Source organism: Crocodylus siamensis, chromosome 9, assembly GCF_052110815.1.
Source record: "Crocodylus siamensis isolate JL-2025a chromosome 9, ASM5211081v1, whole genome shotgun sequence".
Classification (NCBI taxonomy): domain Eukaryota; kingdom Metazoa; phylum Chordata; order Crocodylia; family Crocodylidae; genus Crocodylus; species Crocodylus siamensis.
In genome coordinates, this window is record NC_143403.1 from 28,863,978 (window position 1) to 28,888,478 (window position 24,501).

Consider the following 24,501-nt stretch of genomic DNA (forward strand, 5'->3'; position numbering starts at 1 on the left):
TTGAGTTTGTCTGACCATATGTTTGCTATTGACTAGTGTCTAAGATGGGTGCCCCAACTTGAGGTCAAAGCATCTGTGGTTAGTTCTTTGTAAGCCGTGTTGGATCTGGAAACCTCTGAAAATATTGGGCTTTTAACCCTTTCTTGTGTTTTGAAGCATCATAAATTTGCATTTATCAGTTTTATTACCACAGATGATGTGTTCCTGAGGAAAACAGAAGATTGGACACTCAATGTGTATAGCTCTGGCCCTTGCCAGCCTTCTGGGATTCAGAGATTTAGGACACCAGCTTCCAAAGGAAGGGGAACCTAACTGGATAACATAGATTACTGCATATTTACTCAATAATAAAGTATCATTCTTATATAGCATGATTTGAAATCAGTCTTTTAACTGGAATCAAGCTTATTTGTTGTATAGTGATAAGCTACCGGAACTTAAAGCAATAGCAGGAAAATGAAGTAAGAGAGGCAATTGAGGCTCTTCTTTTCACCCAGGAGCTAGGGGACACTATCATGTAGGACTCACCATTGCTTTAATGAAACAAAGCTAACATTCTTGCCACCTACCGTTAATAAAATCCCTAAGGTAATTTTAACTCTTGGCCATACTGTAACTAGAGAAAAATACAATGTAGAATATTTGTATCAGGGCAGTTCTCAAACTATTTAATTTGCAATAAGAGGCTCAAGTAGGGATAAGCTACTCAGCTATTTGCTGGAGTTTATTAGGAGTGTGTGAGCTGCCTGGAGGAGGAGTATATCTTGAAATAAACATTGCAATAAACAGTTGGACCACTTTGGCAGTTCTGTGCAGCTGGTCACCGTGGCTTGGTGTAACCCTCATTAATATGCAAACCTGATAGTGATAGGTTAGTTAGGAAAATAACTCTGCAAAAACTCTAGGTTCTACTATATCTACAGTCTACCATATTAAATTCCCTTCTCTACTGCAATTTATAAAAGGATATCTATTTTTTCCAATCTTGGAATTCTTGGCAGTGTTGCTGGTATCACTGTTAGCAGTTTTAGAACCTAAAGCCCCATATTTATAAGAGCTCTAGGTCTTGAAAAAATGTGCTGCCTCTCTTACTTCAATAAATTTAAATTATAGAAAATAATAAAAAGACCTACAGATTTCTTCTCTCAGCCCTTGCTTCTTCAAGCAAACTGTGTCCATATCTTGGGAGTATGGGTTGAGGGGATCTTAGTTCTAAATCTTGAAATCTCATTCCTAAAACAACAATTTTAGAGATTTATATTTTTTATATTAAATTTAATGAAAAAGCATTTACTAATCTTTAATAAAGGAAGCAGATATACAATATAAATATTTAAGGCTAGTATGTAGATAATATAAAGAGTATTTCTTATATCAAATAAATTATAGAATATGATATATTAATTCAGAATATGCATTACATCACTCATACATCAATACTACACTGAGGACATTATCAAGTACACACAATTACAGGGAGATGTCATAAATAAGTTTTGGTATGGGCCATCTACATAGTTTTATGTTAATTTAAGAGAGAATACAGAGGTCAGCTCCAGTACAAAAAGACTTGACAATAAAGACATGTTAAAAATAGTTATTCACCAGTAATTTTTCTGGCCTCTTACTTTTTCTACCTCTACAGAGTAACACTAGAGGGGCTACTGATGGAAGAAGCTACAGAACCCTAAGCCTTAACATGCCATAGACTGATACCAGGCATATTTAAAAGGCCTTTAGATTCTAGCATTAGAAAGGAACTAAATTTTAAATTAGTGTGAACATGGGATGGTCAGTGTAACTTTATGAAGGAATGCATCTAGTGAACTACTGTTGGGAAATACCCTGTTTTTTTACTCCTGCAAGACACTGCCTCTACAAAATCCCACTGAAGGAAACGAGCTAGAAACAACTTTCTTGAACAGCCTTGTTAGCTGAACAGTAACTGAAGCATTAGCGTACCCAAATCAGCACCTGCAGCATCAAGCAATTAGTGCATCAATGTATAAAACAATCTCTACAGATGCACCTTCCAGATTTCAACCAGTGCAGCTGTCACCCTTCTACAGCTGTAAGTGTTGGATAGACTAAAGTCTCTATTCCACTACTACTGGCTTGACACCTCAGCTTCTCTACCTTTCAACCTGCAGTTTGTTTAATAAAGTCCCCACTTCTGTCTCCCTTCCTAGAAGATAGTATTGGGTTTGGCTGGACTGCCAAGAATATAATGAGTAAGAAGTTTTAAGGATGTCATATCACACCTGGAAGATGGTAAGAGATATGTCCTTGAAGAAGACAGGGACGTGTGAAGGAAGGTTCAACAACAAAATAACAATTAATTGGCACACATACTAAAGAGGTGAAATACATCTACATGGGTACCTTCTTTTGTGATCATTAAAATCTGATTAGCTTCTATGGTTATTCAAAATATAACATGCTTCCCCCATGCCTGATGTCAGCCAGATGACACTATTTAAAGGCTTTCTAATTATAGTAGGGTTGGAGTGTTACACTCACTGTGCATTTTTAAGCTTAGTATATACTACATTCAACAAACCAGGGACAAAGACAAACTATATGGGGTCGAAGTGTGTCCAGCACAGCTACCTACAATAGTGAATTATGAGATTTTTAAGATACAAGAACACTGGGAAGTTCAGGAAATGGACAAATAAACAGTTTTGCCTACTAAGTCACCTTCTGGACTGATATGACCTGACCTTTTATATATTTCCAAAGATCGGTTTGACTTTCTAATTAGCTATGTTATCCCAAGCAACAGCCAAGTACCTTACTCTTTGATATTTGGAGTATTCCTTGTTTAACTGTTCTTCTCATTCATAACATGCGAATTATGTCCAGGCAATCTTATTTGTTACTAATCAGGCAATTCACTCAGGATTACAGGGCATGTTTACACATGCAAGTGCTGTAGCACCAGGCGCTTTGAAAAAGTGCCTGTCACTGAGATGCTTACAGTTGTTTAAGCGGTGAAATGTGCATCAATGCTGAGAAAATGGCAGTGGCACACTTTTGAACTACAATACATCAGTGGTGCTTTGGTTCAAAGTGCCCTGCTGCCATTTTCTATGTACAAACGCACATTTTGCTGCTTACACAACTGCATGTGGTGCAGCACAGTTCACCTCAGTTCGCGTGCAGAACAGACTCGATTAATTGAGTCTGCTCCAAAACAGCAGATCTCAGGCACGTTGCGGAACAAAAAAGTATGTGTATAAATGCCGTTAGTTACCAGTCTGAATAGTGGTACTGACCTCAGTAGTCTGCTAAGGTGTTCCTGAAGCTGTTAATTACATTAAAAAGAATTGCTGTCCCAGATGAACTACTTAAGGACATGTCTTGCCTCCTGAGACAAGAGAGGAAACAAAGATCTTTTCAAGCATTCCTACCATCTCAGAAGAGCTGCAATGGTGGTCCTCTGATCTATTGAGAAGTAAATTTGAAATACAGCCTGCTGAGCAAAAATTCTAGCTACTGTAAGATTATTGGACTGCAAAAGTTTACAAAGACCACAGATATTCAAGTAACCTAGATGTACTCCCCAAACCATACTGAAAGTGTTTATACCAGTTACTATGCAAAAGGACCAGCTGAGAGGGCATTCAAGAGATTCTCTTATGGTGAACACTTTAGTATAGTATGTTTGTCCTGCTGAAGAGGGGTAGGGGGGTTGGGGCAGAAAGTACCTTATTAAAGATGTAAGCTTTTGATTTGTGTTACATTCTGCTAAACCTACAAAAGGCATCCTAAACTTTAGAGAAGGAATTTACAGAAGTGCAGACTCATATCAGATATAGCACTTGAATTTTCACTTGGCTTTTTAGCCTAGACCCTCCCTAGATGCCGGTTTGAAGTTTACCTTGAAGTAAGCAAATTAGAACTTTTTTGGGATGCAAATGAATAAAGTAAGTAAATAAAAATGTAGCACCCTAACTACAACATAGAGTCATGAAACAAATGGAAGGGATCTCTACCTGACAATATAACTGAACAAGATTTGCAGCAGTAGGCCCAGACCTTTTTTTTTTTTTTACAGTGCCTTAACTGGAGATAGTGCAGAAACATTATACCAAAAATATTCTATAATGGTATGAATTGCATTCAGTTTGCAAAATTAAACTGCCATGGTCTGGCAGTATATCATAAATGTAACTCTCCATGAAATATGACTGCATTTCATTACATGTCCTCCAAAATCTATGCATGTAATAATTTTTTCAAAGTTATGTCACATTGTGCACACATGTATTTGAGACTAGAAGACAGTGCTACAAATAAATAAGGAAAAATATGTGCAAACAAGGTTCAGGTGTAGACCTTTGCTGTAATGTGTTAAAGTTAAACTTTTTTCCTCCCCCCATATACGTCATATTTTACCCTTACCCTTAACAGATACTTTAATTTAAACAAGAACACTCTGAAGTGATAATATATTGTAACACTTTGTATTTGATAACTAGTTAAACTGAAAAACCATGATAGCTTCTCAACCTAGTGATGATGTATACTGCAAACAAGATAGCACAATAAATAGGACACTACTTTACAAAGAAAAAACACAACTGTTCTTGAGCATTTCTTGAAAGTACTTACGTCAATGAAAGAGACAAAGTGAGAAATTGGTATGTGCTTGCTACCTCAGAGAAGCCCTAATGAGTAGGATATTATCTATTAAAAGTGCTAAGGATTTTAACTATACCTTTCCTCGCATGGTCTTGGATACCAACAGTTTCATTCACTTTTTTGAGACCAGTATTAATGCGAGATTGAACATAGCTATATGGTGTGTGCCGATGGCCTTGAACTTGAAGCTGTTGTTTGGCTGAAATGAGTTTGTTGCGGATGCCCTCATTTTGTTTCTCAAGCTTACGAACTTTCTCTTGGAGCTGCTCAATCATTTCTTCCAGTTCCACATCCTGGCCCAGCCGCTTGGGGCCGCCACCAACCTGCTCAGCCCTTTTCTTGTCATTAACGAGCCGTATTAACTTGGTGGCCATTCTGGGGAAATAATAAAAAGATGAAAAAGAATGTGAAAAGTCAGCATAAAAAGCATTCTGTTGAAAGGAACATAATCACTGTGAAGACTTCAGCGTAGAACCTGAATAATAAATTTCAGGTTTTGATATAACTATTACTGCCTGTGAAGAACCCTTTGAAGATAATTGAAAACACTGGGCAGCAATCTGCTTTATAGCATTGACAAATAACAGTTTCCTAAGGCTTATCATTTAAAGTTACTAAAGAGAGGACACATATTTACTCCATATGCTCCTTAAATGTAATTTTTAACGCATGACCTTATATAGGAACTCTGTGTGCTGTTAAGTAAAGTTACAGTTTTGGGATGTGGTGGGGTAATGTATAAAAGCTACAATTCCACAAAACATTAAACTACTGAAAGCATGGTAATAATATGTAGCATTCTAGTGATGTACTGTTTCCAGTATCACTGTAGGATTTAAAACCACATTTCAGTTCTAAAATGTTAAAATGTGTAGGTGGGCATGCCTGAAAAACTACTAAGGAAAAAGAGACTTAATAGTTCACATTGCCATACTGTATTTTATACTGGGTAAATAATACCACTAGATTTAAGAGAAGTAATGGTTAGCTGTAGAATATAATTAGATACAGGGGGTATGGTTTTCATCTGTCTTTAAAAGGATACAAATTTTGCTTTTGGCATTTCATGGTTTGTACCTTTGATTTCTTTTAGTTTTGATAAACACTGGTAAGTCAGAACAAAAGACAGAGAGGGCACATAGGGGTGATGTAATATACAAGAAAAGAAAACATGCCCAGCAGTATATGAAAAAACTTGGCATACAAAGAAAGAAAAGGTAGCTTTGATGAGAGAGACAAGTTCAAGACTTTACAAAATTGGTCGCACATCTTCAAGAGCTGTATCTAGCTTACAGAAACTCCCTTTTTGCAGGCCTAGACAGAAGATACTAAATAAAAGACACACTTCATTTGTTTAAAAGATTAAAAAAAAATTGATATAGTTACAGACAGAAGCTTTTACTTAAAAGAACAAAAAGTGAAACAAAAAAATCCTTAATAACTTTTCAATGTCACAAAATTAATAACTTGCTTGTAAACACTTTGAGATGTAGTTCTACTGCATATTCAATCCACACTTCACGATATTAGGATATTGAGAAGGGAATTATAGCTCATTTGTCAATGTTCTTTTTCTCATAGACTGAACAATGGACCAAGAGTTTCATTTTTGTTTAAAAAAAAAAAAAACCAAAAAAAACCAATTAGCACACCCTAGCATTTAGTTCCAGGTGGCATTAGGTGAGTTTAGTCAGCCCACAGTACTTTTTTTCCAACCCTGAAACATAAAAAATGCTATATATAATAAGACCAGTAGTGCACCTGGTCTTCTAATTTATACCTAGCATTAGACACTATCAAGAGCTCCAGGGAAAGATGCAAGGTATATCATAGAGGTAAAAATGACCTGACATGAATTCTTTTACTGATTTTGTGAGTTCTGGATCAGAGATTTATGGAAAAGCCTCAATCACAGAGAAAGTTTACTCATGATACATTTCAGTGATTGGCTTATGATCACAGCTTATGAAGCACAAATATATATATATATCCCAGCATAATTGTAATGTTGTTCTTCTACCCACTGTCAAAAGTTGCTGCATGATAAGTCTTGGATACTTCAAGTGCCACATGCCTGAGCAATCTTAATTGCCTTTTGACATGTAAAATAGCCTCAATTTTAATAACACTGCCCAGAGAAAAATTTAAAAACTCAGTGCAAGCACATAAAAATAATGACTTATATAGACCAAACTGGTTGGAGGCTACTTTTTATTCTGTTCTGGAATTAAAAAAAACAATAAGAGACCTAGATAAATTAAAATTAGTACATTTAGAAGGGGGTAAAGATTGTTTTCAAGCTATTGAAGAGATAAGCCTACTATTACTGAGTAGAATTACTAAGAAAGAACCAGAAAGCAAGCTGACATAGGAACAGACTCTAGCCAGGTCTCCCAAGCATAGATAAATATGGGAAGATGGGAGAGAACAATGAGCTGAATCTCTCTGTACAGGCAACCCCTGCTTAACACTGTTTCACTTAGCACTATTTCGCTATAACACTTATTTTAAATTGATACCTGATTTCACTTAGCACTCAGCAAGTTTTGTTATAATGCTTGCAGTCGCCATTGTGGCTCATTAAAAACAGATGCAGTTTCATCTTTGGTCAACAAATACTTTCAGTTTCACTTAATGCTCAGTTTTTCAGAAACCAATTAAGAGCACGCTAAGCGGGAGTTGCCTGTATTAGAAACCCTTGATTCCTAGTGTGGGCACAATTTTTTTGCTCTTGCCCAAATCCATACCAAGAATCCCAAGAGAGGGGCTTTCTGAGGTGCAAGAGAAGAATGTACCTCTGTACAGGTTTTCAAATCCTCCTCCACCAAAAAGATGCAATTCAACCCATGGAGAAGGAAGCATGGTTCATTCAAAACTGAAAGTGGTAGGAATGGTTTCTGCTCATTCTTGCATAAAAATATTCAGTACATACAAACTAGCCATTAATTGTTTCGGATAAACTGATATTACCCAACCTACGGCATATTATAAACATATTCCCTAAACTGTGTTCTGTGGGTCATTATGGAGAACTACATCTCTTCCTTGAGCTGCTAAAATGAATTAAAAGCTTAAAATCTTTCTAGCACTTTTAAAGGTAAGTTATTCTGTAGTAGGTAAGAGAATGTTATATGATTTGGAATGAGGAGGAGGTGATCTTCACAGTAACAAATCAGAAAGGACGTGGTTTAAAGTCAATTTCCCCATTGAGATTTATTCCACGCTATAAAAAAGCTTAAGAAGCTCTGGTATAAGATATAATCCTAATTGTAAAAGACTATCAATACTTCTGTACTATTACTGCCTGAAAAAGACAATACTATGACAGCAAATATTGTTAAGAACAAATGTAACCTAGTTTCAGGTGCAAAGGAGAATCCAAGAGAGTTCCAATACAGAAGACGGGTGTTAGGTGGGATTAAAAAACAGGAGAGAGATATTTTCATGCCCTAAGGAAACATGGAAGAAGTATTTTGAACTAGACTACTGCAATTAATTTTTATTTACATATTTAATTGTTCTTCTATATATTCAAAATTGAGTGCTTGAGTTAGCTTTATCCACCATAAAACATGCAGGGTGCAGCTACACGAGGTATTAAGGTGAGGCAATAAACTCTGGTGCATATTGTATTAGAGTTTACTGCTCCCAGGTGCTGTGTTTACAAGTATGCCTGGGCCCGCAGCATGTTAAGCTGTGTCAGAGCAGCCCAGGGCTGCTCCAACCTTGCTTAATGTGCTGCGGAAGGGCTGGCTGGGGCATGTGCTCCAGTGTAGGGTTAGCCAGCAGGCAGCTCCCACGCTAAAACAACCTTGTGCCCCAGCCAGCTGTGTCAGCATCTACATGTGTATTCCGGCAGTGTAAAAAACTCCACCGCAGGACAGCACTTGCATTTACAAGTACTAACCTGCAGCAAAGTTAATTTGTAAGGGTGTGTGAAGCTTCAGTAGCTAAGTCAATTCAGAGGAGATGGCCTGATTCAGGGAATGAATCTCTGAATGCGAATCGAATCAAATCAGGAGACCAATTAAAAGCTCTGAATTGATGCAGAAAAGATTTGGCGATTTGGCCATAGACTAAACAGGCAGCTGATACAGCTGCTTCCAGCTAGTAAGTCTGTTGGGCTTAGGGGAGGGGGAGAAAAGGGGTGTGGGGGAGGAATGGATTGGGGCTAGGGCTGGGACAAGCTGCCCAGCCGGGGCGGGGGGGGGGTGCAGGACTCAGGCAGGAGGATGGGGGGAGACATGGGATGTGGGTGTGGCAGCACTTGGAGCAGGGGGCTATGTCTTGCTGCCGCTTGCCCAGCTGGGGGGTGGGATGCAGGCATGGCTCACACCAGGCAGAAGGGTACAAGCGGCAGCAGGGCATAGCTTCCACTCTCAGCGTTGCTGTGCCAACATCCTGGGCCTGGCCATGCCAACTGGCAAGTGTTGGCAGTGCCAATTTTCCTGTGTGGGCTGGCAAGCGGCAGCAGGGCAGAGTCCCCACTCCAAGTGCTGAAGAGGGTGCAGCAGCACTGGGAGCAGGGCCTATGCCCTGCTCCCGCTTGCCCAGCCACAGTGGTGGTGGGGAGAGGGAGGAGATACAGGTGCAGCTCACCCTGGGCCTAAGAGGGCAAGTGGCAACAAGGCATAGCCCCAGCATCAGCGCTCCGAGCAGAGGCTTTGCCCTGCCACCACTTGCCCAGCCAGTGTGGGATGTGGGCGTAGCAGCACTGGGAGTGAGGGCTATGCCTTCTGCTGCTTGCCCCCTTCCATCTGCAGGGAGCTGTGTCTGCATCCTGCCCCATGCCCTGCTCCGAGTGGGTAAGTGGCAGCGGGGCAGAGACCCCGCTCCCAGTGCTGCTGAGCCTGCATCCTGCCCCCCTCCCCGAGTAACACTCCCGCTGGCCTGGCTGGGCAGCTTGTCCCAGCCCCAGCCCCAATCCCTCCCTCCCTCCCCCAACCCCAACCAACTTACTAGTTGGAGGCAGCTATGTTAGCTGCCTGTTTAGTCTATGGCTGAATTTCCTAAGTGGCACCAAATCTTTTGGATCTGATTCAGCCAAATCGATTTGGGACAGTGATTTGAATCTCCAGACTGAATCACTGTTATCTGAATCAGCTGAATCCGAATCCGAAGCAAATACTTGCTATTTCACACAGGTCTATTAATTAGTTTAGTCTGTGCTAATAGCATTGCATGTGTAGACACCAAGACATTTACTACAGAGCTAATTAAACAACTCTGCAGTAAATGTCTTGTGTACTCATGCCTGCATTAATAATGACGAATAAAGTTACAGTGTGTGTGTGTGTGTGTGTGTGCGCGCGTGCGCGCACACGCATGCATGCACATGTGCATGTATATGTGCATGCTGATGACGGTGAAAGCTCGGCAAGACCTACAAATGAAATTTAAATGACCAAGTCAAAATAACAGTGCATCTTGCACGGGAATGCAAGATTGTGACTGGGACTTTGCGAAATGAAGCCCAATTGATTTCATCTCCTGTGCTAATTGCAAATATACCCAATGTTTTATTATGCTAAACCATTCATAAATAACTGCATCTCCTTATAGGACTGTATCCCCCCTTGTTGACACATCTTCTCTTGATCAAAGCATATTTCTCAGAACAGGCATTCAATGTCTATTTGGGGTTTTACAAATGTCTCCATAGACCATCACCGGTTTAGAATATTTTGGGTTCTGCCCCACTGTTAAAACAACTATCCCAAACAGTGTCCTGTAAGCAGTGCTTCAAGGTATCCCATTCAGTCAATCAAGACCCATCCTCTATGAGTGAAGTGCAACCTCTAGACTGATCAAAAACAAGTTTTACAACTGGGCGATCCAAAACAGGATCTGAACAGTTAGCAATTGTAATACGATGGTCCCTCCCTACCTGTTCACACTTTAATTAACCAACTATCAAGGAGGAATGCTTTGAAGGTATACAACTAAAGAGTGTAAGAACAAAACCAGAGTTGGTGGCAAGATGTGTACTCCAGGAGGGAGAAAGAAATCATTGTAACCTGCACCTAACTGATCATTCTCAGTGATGGATCCACACCCCGTGAAGGCTGCAAAGACAGAAACCACTTCTTGCTTGCATTGGTGAGAGACACTATTGCAGCTAACGTATACTAGGATTTTTGTGATGGCTCATTTACTGAATATTGAGAAGGAGCCTGTTTCTGTCATTTAGTTTTACAGCTCATTTGTGGTATAGTTATTAAGGGCTTTCTGTCATTAATTGAATGAGGAGTCAGCTCAGTCCTTAACTGAACTATGTTTGAATCCTGTTTTTGACTGCAACACACACGTATACACACACACATGGATAGATGCATCCTAGGTTTACCCATTTCTTTTTTTCTTATAAGCTACCTGGGTCTACTTTTTCCCCCTATTTCTTCTCTCCTTCTGCCAGTATTCTCTTTTTTTCCTCCTCCATGATTTTATCTTCCATCACTTTTTCACTGATTAGAGATCAGTATTTACCTAGTAACTTATAATATCCGCCATCACAACAGCATGGGGAATCTTTATTCTTTTCTACATCTCTTCTTTTACCAAACTTAGCTTTGGCCTGACTATGAGAAGGTTGTACTGGCTTCTGTTCACTCTTCCCACTAACAATGCATGTGTTGATTGTTTCTTTTCAGTCCCTCCCTTCCCTAATTTCCCTTTCCCTCCCTCTTACCCCTTTTGGATTTTTCACTTCTGCTGTATCAGAATTCCAGTAGTACTGAAAGTCTTTTTCCTATACCAGCAGCAGATCTCTATATAGCTGGGAACTAAAGTGTCACTCAAGAACTTTGCTTGTTGCTTTCAGGAACTATGTTCTGTTTCTAAGTGGAAAAAAGCTGAGTAGAGCAAGCTGAGAAAGTTGGATACATATAGCACAGATGTGCCTATAAGTGTCCCGTGGGAAATGGTAGAAGAACTAAGGCATCCACTTTAAAAAGGTCTTTTTACACAACTTTAACTCAATGATAATTAAGGCTTCAAAAGCATAATCTCCCAATGTGATTTTGGCTTAAAAGAATAACATTTCAAACCTTTTAATTTTATCCTCTTGCTTTCGTGCATGTTGTTTAAGTAAAATGTTTTCATCATGTAACCGCAGGAATCGGTCTTCCAGCTCCTCACGACTCACTCGAGACACAGCCTGCCGAGCCTTTACGTTCTGTGCAGCTGATGAGTCTAACAAAGAAAAACAAGCCACACTAAACACTTGAAGACACATGGCTATCTTGAAATCTAAGATAATTTAAAAACAAGTTTGATGTAGTTTTGGATTCTTTATCTAACAGAGTATATCTGCTAATTTTTATGGTTTTTATAAACATGTTTAATGTTCATAGGTTCATAGATGTAGGGTCAGAAGGGACCTGATCAGATCATCAAGTCCAACCCCCTGCCTTGGGCAGAAATGAATACTGGGCTCATATGACCCCAGGTCAGTTTAAGCTCATATGACCCCAGCTAGGTAATTATCAAACCTCCTTTTAAAGACCCCTATGGTAGGAGTCAGCACCACTTCCCATGGAAGCTAGTTCCAGATCCTGGCTGCCCTGACTGTGAAGTAGTGCCACCTGACTTGTGGCCGTTATTCCTTGTTACTCCAGGAGGTGCTCGGGGGAACAGAGTCTCACCCATTTCCCTCTGGTGCCCCCTGGTAAGTTTATAGACGGCCACCAGATCCCCTCTCAGCCTTCTCTTATGAAGGCTGAACAGGTTCAAGTCCCGTAGCCTCTCCTCTGCCCTGGTGCCCCCTGATCATGTGAGTGGCCCTTCTCTGGACCCTCTCGATGCTGTCCACATCCCTCCTGAAGCGCAGTGCCCACAACTGGATGCAGTACTCTAACTGTGGCCTGACCAGTGTCGCATAGAGGGGGAGGATCACCTCCTTGGACCTGCTCATGATGCATCTGTGGATACATGACAACGTGCGGTTACCGCATCCTCACATCGGCGGGCCACGTTCATTTTAGAATCAATAATGACTCCAAGATCTCTTTCTGCCGCTGTGCTTTCAAGAAGGGAATTCCCCACCCTATAGGTATGCTCTTGGTTCTTTCTGCCCAAGTGCAGTACCTTGCACTTGTCAGTGCTGAATCCCGTCCTATTTACATTCACCCACCCCTGTAACCTGTCCAGATCCAGGTGTATCCTGTCTCTCCCTTCTAGCATGCCCACCTTGCCCCAAATCTTGGTGTCGTTGTAGCAAAACCCCCAGTTTTTCTTTTTTTAAATTTATTTTAAAATGCATTACCTCCCCTTCCCCAACCATTTCTGACTTTTTCTCTCCCTCTCTATTCCCTATAAATAAGATAAGCTTTAACATTTTATTTTAGGTAGTTTTATTTTTCTCTCCCCTCTTTGCAAATAAGTTCCCTGCTATTTTGATATCAATATCTGTTGTTTTATAAGTGATAATTATTATGTTTGTACTGCTTTTATATTGTGTGATTACTGTTTTAGGCCTATATATGTAAGTTAGCACAGGTCATGCCAAGTTTCCATTTAATATGTCAAGCCTCCATCTTGTGTCCTCTGCCCCTGCATCCCCTGTGTTGCAACTGTATGATTCATGTACCCCTCCCATGTAAATTGGTTCCTGGATGAATAAGAGTGATTGGGAATGATTGAAATACAATGGTAGCAGGCCTCTATTGAATGGCCTGTAACAACTGAGCCATCACCTCACATTGATTCATCCAGGAACCACAGACCTCACCCAGGAACAGAGACAAGAACACAGTATTTGAAAGACAAAAGACCCTGAAGAACGAGCAACTCTACCATTGTACCCCACCATTACAGACACCTGAAACTGCACATCCCTGCATGGAGCACGCACGCTCGGTACACCAGGGGCTGACCCTTGCCTGGGCATGCCTCCTGCCACTAAGGTCATACAAGGTCTGCCCTGATAAAAAGGGGCAGTGAAGACAGATGCAGTGGGACGCCCTCTCCATCTGGACCAGCACCATGCCACACCACCCATCCACCCAGAGGCCTTGCCGGCAATCCCTCTTTGGACAACACCTACTGGACAAGGACCGCTTTCCAGCCTGGATAGGTAGCTATCACCCCCCACCCCCTCTACAACCAAGGACTGGGACACTGCTTCTCTTTCCTACCTGGACTCCAACACTTCCAGAGTCTCTTTCTCCTGCTGCCATTGTGAGTGCTCATGTGTGCGTGAACGAATAACTTCATGGGGCTGTGTCAGTGTGTTGTCTGTTTAATAAAACTATTATTTGAACCCCTAAATTGGGTTTCGCTTTACTATGGTTTGCCACTGCTCCAATCTCTGCTCCTCACCCCTCTAACTTCTGTCTCATTTCTCCCTCTCCTGCTTCTGGCTCACTGCTACTTCCAACACCTGTCCTGAGCTCCTCTCTGCCTCTAAACCCCTTGGTTTCTTTGCCACTGTCTTATCCCTACTGCCTTTTCCTTTTCCCCTGAGCAACCAGGTTTCTGTCTCAGTTTTTTTTCCTGGCTGTCTCCTCTTTGCCCCGACTTATTTGCCCCCCGCCAATCTCAGCTGTCTGCCTCAGTTTCCCGCCCCAGTCTATCTTAAGTAAACCCAGCCCTTAGTTCCTCAGCCAGCTTGTCTGTAGTCCACCGGTTCTAATCCCAGTTCTGGCAACTTTCACTCCCTACACTTTAACTCTCTCCCACCTGAACATTCCCCCAAGTATCCCAGGTACCCCAAGCACACACATACACACTGTACCAACCAAGTTAGGAACTTAACTGTGTATATGTGTAGGTGGGTTGTATGTGTGTGAACTGGTGTGTGTATACATGTCATTGTGTGCATGATATACAAATTAGTGATCTGTGTCTAACTTTTGGGGTGTATAGTGCTTGAATTTGTGATAGGTATGCATGTGCCTAGGCTGGTTTGGATGTGTATGTGCCTGAGCTGGTAGTGTGGGCATGCACCTAATTGATTTGTGTGTTTGTATATGTGCAATTGTGTCACACCCTCCTGTCTAGCAGCACAATATTGAGGTCCTGAGAGTTGGCCTGACCTTATAGGGCAACATCGTCAGCGAATTTGAACAGAGCATTTTTCTCCCCAAGTCACCAATAAAGGAATTGAACAGTATGGGCCTGAGGACTCCACTGCCCACCTCCCTCCAAGTCAAATGTGACCCATCCACCACCACTCTCTGGGTGTGGCCCCCTAGCCAATTTGCGACCCGTCTGACTGTGTAGGCATCAATGCCACAGTCGCCTAAGTTTTTAATAAGAATGGGGTGGGAGACAGTGTCAAAGGTCTTCCTGAAGTCCAGAAAGACTACATCCACTGCAACACCTGCATCCAATGACCTGATTGTAGAAGGCAATCAGGTTGGTCGGACAGGACCTGCCCCTAATGAACCCATCCTGGTTGCCCTTGAGCATCATCCCCCATGTTGGTCCCTCACAGATGTGCTCCTGGATCATTTTCTCAAAGAGCTCCCCCAGGACCAAAATGACTAATGGGCCTATAGTTACCTGGGTCTTCCCCCCTCCCTTTTTTGAAAATGGGGACATTGGCCTTCTTCCAGTCTTTTGGCACCTGGCCAGAGCACCACAAGTGCTTGTAAAGCCATGCCCGGGGCCCTACGATAACCCCAGCCAATTCCCTCAGCACCCTGGGGTGGAGAGTATCTGGACCTGCTGATTTGATCACATCTAGTCTTTCCAGAAGTTCCCTAATTCGGTCCTCCTTGATCCCAGGTCTAGCAGAGTCTCTCTTGAGTCCGTCCTGAATCCCGGTGGGGGAGATGTCCCAGTCCCTGTATTCTTTTCCTTTCATGAAGAAACAACGATCTTTTCAATTAACTAGGCAAAAAATTATTAATTTAATGAAACCCAGTAAATTCACTCCTGTATAGCAAATGAGTAGATTCTTGCATGTATGCTGGTCCAATTCTAAAAAAAAGCCAAGTATTTCCAGTTTCCATTTAGTTCAGTGTGTCTTGTCTTACTCTTACTGAAGTTAGTGAAAAAAATGTTTTCAATTATGGTAGAAAATTAACCAGTGGGATTTGCAGGTGCTCAGAATCTTGTAATTCCTCTATCGGTAACAATAAATTGACAAAGAATAGAACTCTATTTTCTCTTATTTTTTTAATTTAACACAAATAATTAATGTTATATGAACTTAGATTTTGTATATGAGAATTCCAGAAACCCTTTTTTAGAAGGAACCTAAAGAAGCCACTGATGAAAGTTTGTAGCTGTAATATATAACAGCGGGTGCAAACCTTGTAATCCTTCGATTCCAGCTAGATTTAAATCTTTCTCTCTCACAGGTAGGTCTCCTGCAGTTTCATCAGCTGGAGCAGACATAGTTTATCTGTGGATAACAAAATTTAAATGAAATCCTTTTCCATTTGTAACAAACTGTGAATGAGAAAAGAACCACAATTACATCATATAAAAAGAATAAAAAGGTAATGATAGATTCATTACACCATAGCAAATCCTCTTGCCCCAAACACATGACTCAGGGGACATTATAATATTACAACTACAACTAAAAGTTTATGTCACATTTAAGGATAGAACAAACACACATTCCTTTCTACAGTACAGTACCTATATTTTATTTTTAAAATGGATATAGATTAAACATTTTTTAATTGTCTTTTGTAAAGAACATAAGAGAAAATGAAGCTTCCAGGTAAGCACCAGTCTTCCCAGGGCTGGCATCAGGTGCCCCAGGAACATTTAGTAACTCAAAGAATGTCTCAGAAAAATCTTAGAGACTGAACTACAAACAGCAGTATTTATTACTGGCTGACAATACTGTGACAATAGTGTCTATCCATAAACAAACAGCTCTCAGAACATTTATTTACTTTCACCAAAAACAAATGTCTCATTTTCTTCTGACAGTAAAGCTTTACCCCAGAAATGTTTTCCTATGTACTGTATTTAGTTGAATATAAACAGAGGGGGTTCTCCCTAATTAGCATGGGGAAAAAAGGCTCTCCCTCTTACATTCACATACAAGAAGAGCTCATTAAACATATTGTCTATCATTAAATCGCTGCCAAAAGCAGCATGTGCTCAGTAATCAACTATGAAGTTGATTAAATGCAGTCAACACTGACCATAAAACACATGGCCCACACCAGGCAGACATACTGAGAGGAACCTGTGGGGCAGAGTTGTGCTGCTACCCAGCACATCCACAGGTGATGGATAGTGGAATGACCTTCAAGGAAGGTTAGCTGTGAAATAAGCAGTTGTAGACCAAGCAGCAGCAGCACCATCAGGATGTGGCAAGGCCAGCAGATGGCAATGGATTCCTTCCTGAAAAGCCACATATAGCCTTTGATGGTGCTGTGACATGATGAGTACAGGTTGCCAGTGTAATAAACCTGCCCAATCCCCAGCTCTGGGTCTACAAGTCCTCAGCGGTGGAGCAGGTGGAAAAAGATGTTAGAACCTCAAGAGCTGCAAAGGCAGATAAAGGCTGCAGCAGAATGAGATCCCCAGTTGTCTTGGTCTCTTTGCAATTGGATCAAGGTCCCTTTCCCGCAAAAGCCATCTGGAAGCTGATGTGCAGCAGCTTCTCCACAATAAAAGAAGTCATGGATAGGCATCTTCCAGGCCAACACATTCCTCGAGCCTTTTAGTGACCAGCTAATGGTGATGGGAGCAGGATTGTGAGGTCTGGAAGCTCCTAGTCATGAACTCGGATAAAGGCAAGTTACAAGGTCATACTTTGATGAGACAGGAGTGTGGCAGCTGTAACTGTAACTGACTGAGCAGCCCTCTTCAGGATCCTCTCTGCTCACCCCATATGGGTAGGGGACTAGAAAAGGTGCCCTAACTTTTGCCTGTCAAATTCTGTATTTCTTCCTGACTGGATAACCTTGTCCAGTGGTATCATCTTTACCGAGGTTGAAAATACCAGTGAAGACACCATTATTTTCAGGGCCTGGACCATCAGGATCCTCATAGACAACCCTAATAGTGAATACCCAGAACACTGCACTGCAATCATGGCCCAAGAACTAAGGCAACACAAAAATTGATGTAGCTGTCCTGAGCAAGACCCAGTGAGCAGGAGATGGACAAGAGCTCAAAGACCATGAAGGCAGCTATACCTTCTCTTGGAAGGGTAAACGGGAAGGAGAATGCCAACTTCACCAAGGTGGTTTTGCCATTAAAAGTGAGCTCATAAACCAAATCATTGAGTTCCCTATTGGAATTAATAAATGCCTCATGACTCTCCATCTTAAACTGGTGGGGAGCCAATATGGCACTATCATTAGTGTGTATGCCCCGACTCTTGACACCACCAATGAAACCAAGGAGGAATTCTACACCAACCTTTACCAAGTCCTTTTGACATTCTGGAGGGAAACAGACGTATTTTTCTCAGTGGCAGAATTGGAAGGGACTCTAACCTTGTATGAAGAAGCCCCATCTTGCCTACACCCCACCATTTTGTGCATTTCTTTTTCCTTCCAAGTACTGGCAGAGACCTAGCACTGCAAGTGTGTGGCAAGGCTCAGAGCAAGCCAGAGAGCTGACGTGGCTTTCTGTAGGAGAAATCTACAAACTACATCTACATATCAATTGAACTAGAGTGCCACTAAAGAAAACAAAAGAACTAATACACCCACTTTAAAGCAAAGTCCGTAAGAGACGAGCCAAGCCAAGGTGCAGTGAAAACACGACTGTAAATACATCCTAGTGAACACATTCCCCTTTTGATTAAAACCTTTTTCCCAACAGAAACTTCCCATATCTGTCTAAAGTTTATGCTAAATCAGCCTACTGCATCTAACCTAACTCACTTACTGTCCCTAGTGTTTGATCCTCACTACTGCCTATTTGCATTTATTGATTAAGGTATATTTCATCTGTCTCATCTTTACCCTGGTATTCTTTATTCTATACCTTTTAACAAAGGTAGTTTTCTTTAAAGTCATACCTTGTATTACTAGAACTACTACTGTAAGAATGCATTGGAATTGTAATCACTGGAATTGCATCGCTGCATTGAGGCTGGTTTCCTGAATGAATGGAAGCAAATCTGAGTGAGTGATTAAGTAATAGGTAGAACCAGCTGTGGTTACAAGTTAATGAGCAGCAATTAACAGCTCTGAGCCACAGACTGACAGGAGGAGGGTATTCAGTTTGAGCTGATCACTGGAGACTAATTCCTGGAACTAAGCACACACCCTATTGACTGTAACCCATAACAATACAGCAAATAAGTCCGTAAGTGACGGGTGGATTTCTGAAACTGCACCTTCTGGTGGAACCCCAGTGACTGTGACAGATAACTGTCATGCACTACTCAAGACCCATGTGGGACAGTGACCTCTGGACTGAGCAGCCATGATGCTGGGGGGGGGAGGGGGAAATCACACAAGTCTGCCAGAAAGGGATAAAAGGCAGTGAAGCGTGACCCACAGTGATGCCCTCTCATCCAGCACCTGACCTACTGAGACAGAAGGACAAGCAGGTGAATCCCTTCCGGAGAAGACATCACCCTGGAGGAAGCTGACCATTGACAACAGATTCGAGAGCCCTGGACAGGTATAAACCAACATCGGTGCTACACTACTATTGCAGTAGGTGTGTGTGTGTGTTAAGGTGGCCAGTACCTCTCATAACTGAAAGTCTACATTTATGATTTTACTGGTAACTTCACATCCTGTACAATAAATAAGAATTTATTATGATCCTGTGAGTTGGTCCTTTATAGCCAACAACTTTTGGAATGGAACCACTGGCAAGGAAGGAGTAGGAAAGGTCAACCGATTAGCATCTTCCTCTTGACCGAATGTGTGGAACACGGACTCACTAACACCGTGCTCCACCACAGAACATCATGGCAACACCCATGATCTAAGCATTGGCACCTGACTGACTATGTTAGCATCCGTGCCCAGGATTGCAAAGATGTCCACATCACTCAAGCTATGCCGGGAGCTGATGATCGCTGGACCAATCACCAACCTAGCTGCTCAGTGATGTCACTCAAACTGGCTCCCAAACCTTGGCTGCAGCAAAAGCAATGCCAACAGAAGATCAATGTTGAAGGAGCCAAGGACCCAAGCAAGCGAAAACTCTTCCACCACTGCCTCAATGAAAAACTGGTAAATTCCAATTAACAACAATGGGAAAATGCCAACAGCATGTGGGGTGCTCTCAAGGACACCATCATCAGTGCTTGTGAAGAGACACTTTGATTCTCTATCAGGAAACATCAAGAATAGTTTGATGAGAATGACTGGGAGATTCAAGAGCTGATCAATTGCAAGTGCAAGGCCTTTTGCTGCTGGCAAAATGACACCATCTCCAAGCAAAAGAAATTGAATCTCCAACAAGCCAAGGCAGAGGTTCAAAAGCAGATGTGATATGGAGAACAAATGGTGGGAAGACAAGGCTAAGGAGATTCAACATCTGGCTGACATCCACGATTTGCACAGCTTCTTCAGTGCCACCAAAGCCATCTACAGTCTGAGTACTAAGGGACTGTAACAGGGAATGCTGGTGCTATTACTGGAGAGTGGTGTGGCCCCTTTAAGGACAAAGTCTTTATACCACACCCAGCAGAGCAGGGGTTAAAGGACAGTCCTCTTGTCAGGTCAGCTGATTGGGGCCTCACATGACCAGAAAAGGGCTCAGGCCAGAGCTACATAAGCCTTGGGATTAAGCCAGTCAAGAAAGCCAGCTCTGAGAGTTGCCGAGTGTGGAACTCCTGACAGCAGCATGGCAGATCTGGGAACAAGAAACAGCTACCCAGAGAAGGAGAGAGAAAGAGAGAGGAAGAGGGAAAAGAAAAGAGAGAGGGACACTTGTTAAGCACATAAGTGGCCTTCATTTTTATGTTAAGACTGGTGGTTTGGGTTGGGACTAAGGGGCAGTATACGGAGGTCCCATTAGTGTCCTAGAGGCATGTGATTGTCTCGGGCCCTGCTGGGGCAGGTTCACAGCTGAGTGGGGCTGGGGCCCAGAAGCCAGGCTTAGGGCAGTGGGCCTGGGCTATGGGACCAGCCAAAGTAGAGGAGTGGAAGCTGGGAAGACTAAAGCCCCAACAAAAGAAGGAAGTCCTGGAGTGGCCTGGAGACAAAGGGACATGTATCCTACCTGACTGGTGACTCAAAATCTGCGAGGCATGGGGCATGGTGTAGGGAAAGTATTGAGCCATGCAAATAGCCCATAAGGCAGGGGTGGACAATTAGTTTGGCTGGAGGGCCACTTAAGGAGTTTTGGTGACCTGTTGAGGGCCATATGGGTAGCCCTGCCCCCTGACAGGTGCCCCACCCCCTGGTTGCCATCTTGAGACCTGAAGTCCGACCCTCTAACCCCTGATTTTTGCCACCAGAAGTACCTCCCCCTTGCCCCGTGGAAATACTTCTTTTGGGAGGGGGCTTGCCATCTTAGAACCAGAAAAAAAACCAAATCATACACTAAAAGTCAAACACCTACTATAACATTTTAAAATTTTATTACAAAAAATATTTTTGTCATGATTTGTGTTTGTGTTGGGTACATAGAGGTGACTGCATAATACCTCAAAAATAAATTCTTAGTCTTGTATACTGTGTGTGCAGGGGTGTATGGTGGTGTGTGTGTGTGTGTGTGTGTGTGTGTGTGTGTGTGTGTACAGTGGGGTGTGGGTGTGTGTGGGAGATATGTGAGGGGGTGTGGCTGTATGTGCGGGGGGCATAATGTATGTTGGGAGGTTATGTATGTGTCGGGGGTTGTGGGCACCACTACGCTCCTCCCACCATGCAGCAGCGGGCAGGGGTGCTCAAGGAACAGGTGCCCAGCAGTGTGCAGCTCAAGCCAGTGCTGCACATCATGGTGAAGGGTGCCATAACTGCTGGGCAGTCTGTATTGCTGGCATTCCCCACACTTGCAGGGCATGGGAGGGAAGCCCCATGCACTGGAGCAGGCTGGGGAGGAACCTGGGGCTTCTCTCCTGTGCTATGTAGCCCCAGCGAGGATGACAGTTGGTTCCAGTGTCTGGGGCTTCCCTCCCATGCCTGGCAAGTGTAAGAGCCTCGTGCTCCTGCCCAGCTACAGCCCTACTCCCAGGGCTTCCCTACTTGCTGCCCAGAGCCAGCAGGAAACCAGGGAACCAGAGCAGGTCCGTGGGGGCTGCAACTGTGGCAGCAGCAGCCTTGTCTGCAAGCTACAGGCTGGCCAGGCTGGGCCCTTCTGCTCATGAGGGTGGAAGTGAGGCACAATAGGTTACGTTTGGAGGGCAGGCTGTGTGTACATGTGGGTGCTTCGCTCCCACCCTCATGGATGGAAGGGCTGGGTGGGGTGCATTTTGCTGGTTGGTGCCACGGGCTAGATGAAAGTGGGTGGGCCTCCAGCTGTATTTTGCTTGCCCCTCCCTTAAGGCAAAGGACCACTAATATTAGGTGTTCCTTAGAGCAGGCAGGCAGGCAAAATATGGCCTGTGGGCCGGATCCAGCCTACCATGCCATTCTACTGGGGCCACAGGACCCCTAAAAAATTTACAAAATAAATTTATTTATTTGCTCCTGGCTGCCTCTCAAAGATGACAGGAGACAGGGGCAGTAGGACCCAAGGGAAGCCAGCAGAACGCAGCAGCCATGCTCACCCGGTCCTACCCTGCCCCACCTCCTGCCATCGCCTACTGCCCCGCTACCTGCCCAGCAGAGCCTTCTCGCCGGGGATCCTGGGGCTGTTTCTGCCTCCCTGAGCCAGAGGGCAATACAAGTAAGAGTTGAGGGGGGCCGGGGGATTGCCTTAGTCCTCAGGACTGAGCCAGGCAGCTCCTGCCAAGTCCTGCAGTTCAGCCATGTAGCTGGGAGTCGCATGGTGCTGGAGCAGTCATGGGGCAGGTGGGGAAGTGGTGAAAGCAGCTGTAGGTGGTGGCAGTAGCAGCAAAAGGGCATGCGGAGCACAGCAACAGCTGGCCAGGCACATGGGGCCTGCACCGGTGTCCCCAGGGCCAGCGCCAGCCGGGCCCAAAGTGGGGCAGCAGGAACACTGGGCCCAGGCTGGCAGGGGCTCTGGAGCAGGCTGGCTCTCCCTGCTGGTGCAGCCTGGCTTGCCTCCATAGACTCCTGCTGGCCTGGGCCCAGTGCTCCTGCTACCCCACTCTGGGCCCAGTTGGTCTTGGCCCTGGAACACCAGCGTGGGCCCCATACTCCCACTCAGTTGTCGCTGTGCCCTGTGCAGCCACTTGCTGCCACTCCCCTCCCAACTATGGCCACTTTCACTGCTTCCCTGCCTGCCCGTTGGCTGCTCCTGCATCACGTGGCTCCTGGCTGGACCACAGGAGCATGGGGCCCATGCCAGTGCCCCAGGGCCAGAAGCGGGATGGTGGTGTACGTGTGTGTGTGTACAATGATGTAGGGAGGGAGAGAAATGGAGGGACAGAGCATGTGTGTACAATGAGAGAAGAAGGGACAGAGAGAGAGAGTGTGTTTGTGTGTGTGTGTGCACGCGTGTGCACACAATGATGGGTGGGAGAGAGAGTGTGTGTTCATATGGGAAGTCCCACACGCACACCCAACCATACACATCCACCCACACTCCTCCTCACGCTGCCATACATGCAGACCCCCACACCAGTTCATACTCTCCAGCCACCCACGCCCCCCACAAACCCCATACCCACCCACACACACGCACATGCTCCATCACCCCATACCCATCCACCACCAACCCCCCACACACATCCACCCCCCCCACACAATATACAAGAGTAAGACTTCATTTTAAGGTATTGTGCAATCGTCTCTATGTACACTACACAAGCACATGTAAGTCAGGGCAAAAATATATATATTTTTAAATCAAATTAATGGATGCTATAGGTGTTTAATTTTTAGAATATAATTTGGTATTTTTTCTGGTTCCAAGATGGGAAAATCCCTTGCTGAAAGGAGTACTTCCAGGGACAAGGGGAGTGACTTCTTGTGGCAAAGGTCAAAAGGTTGGGAACAGATAGTAACCAGGGGGCAGGGCACCTCTCAAGGGGTAGGGCTACTCATGTGGCCCTCAACAGCTTGCCAAAACTAGGTAAGCGGCCCTCTACCCAAAATAACTGCCCGCCCCTGCTTTAGAGCAAGACCAAGTCTGGGAAGTCCTTGGGCAGCCTCTTTGTTATAACCATACAGGACATCAAGACATGGTTGGAGAGTGAAGGGGAGATTGTTCCCAGAGCAAGCAGAGCAAAAATGGGAGAGCATTTGCTGGGAGGAGCAGTCAGCCAGATCCAACTGCTCTTGTAGATTCTTAACCTGCATACAAGACCTTCACCTAATGCAGGAGGTATATAGTCCCACTAGGGGAAACACCTTGCTGGACTTCATGCTAGCTACAGGGGATGACCTGGTGGGGGATCTGCAGGTACAAGGTAACCTAGGGGATAGTGACCACTGATTGATTGAATTCATTATTCAGTATAGGGTGGGAAAAGTAACCAGCAGGGCAGAAGTGCTAGACTTCAGAAAGGCTAACTTCAAATGTGCTCAGGAGATTAGTTAGTGAGGCATTGAAGATCAAGAGCATTGGCGAAATGGGAGTCCAGGAAGAGTGGCTGTTCCTCAAGGGAGCAATCCTTCAGGCGCAGAAGACGACAATCTTATTGCACACAAAAGGGGGCAAAGGGACCAAGAAACCCTCTTGGCTGAACAGAGAAATCCAGGAAAGCCTAGGGGCAAAGAAAGGGGCACAGAGGCTGTGGAAGCAGGGGGTAGCTACCAAGGAGAAGTATACCTCCTTGACTCGCACTTGCAGGGAGTCAGTTAGGAAGGCCAAAGCAGCAATGGAACTCAGGCTGGCATCAAAAAATAAAGACAATAAAAAGTCCTTGTACAGGTAGATAGGAAGCAAAAAGAA

At 43.7% G+C, this 24,501-nt stretch overlaps 1 protein-coding gene across 4 annotated transcripts in view; it reads right to left on the reverse strand.

Annotated features, from left to right (window-relative positions):
• RPGRIP1L (RPGRIP1 like) overlaps positions 1-24,501 on the reverse strand; it is a 164,425-nt gene that overhangs the window by 122,650 nt on the left and 17,274 nt on the right. For all 4 annotated transcript variants that reach the window (XM_090063572.1, XM_090063574.1, XM_090063575.1 and 1 more), the window contains exons 2-5: positions 15,906-15,997; positions 11,694-11,838; positions 4,724-5,022; positions 1,134-1,233 (exon numbers count right to left, since the gene is read on the reverse strand). In XM_090063572.1, the coding sequence (XP_089919698.1) occupies positions 1,134-1,233; positions 4,724-5,022; positions 11,694-11,838; positions 15,906-15,990 (629 nt within the window). In that variant the 5' untranslated portion in view covers positions 15,991-15,997. The remainder of the gene's footprint in view (positions 1-1,133; positions 1,234-4,723; positions 5,023-11,693; positions 11,839-15,905; positions 15,998-24,501) is intronic.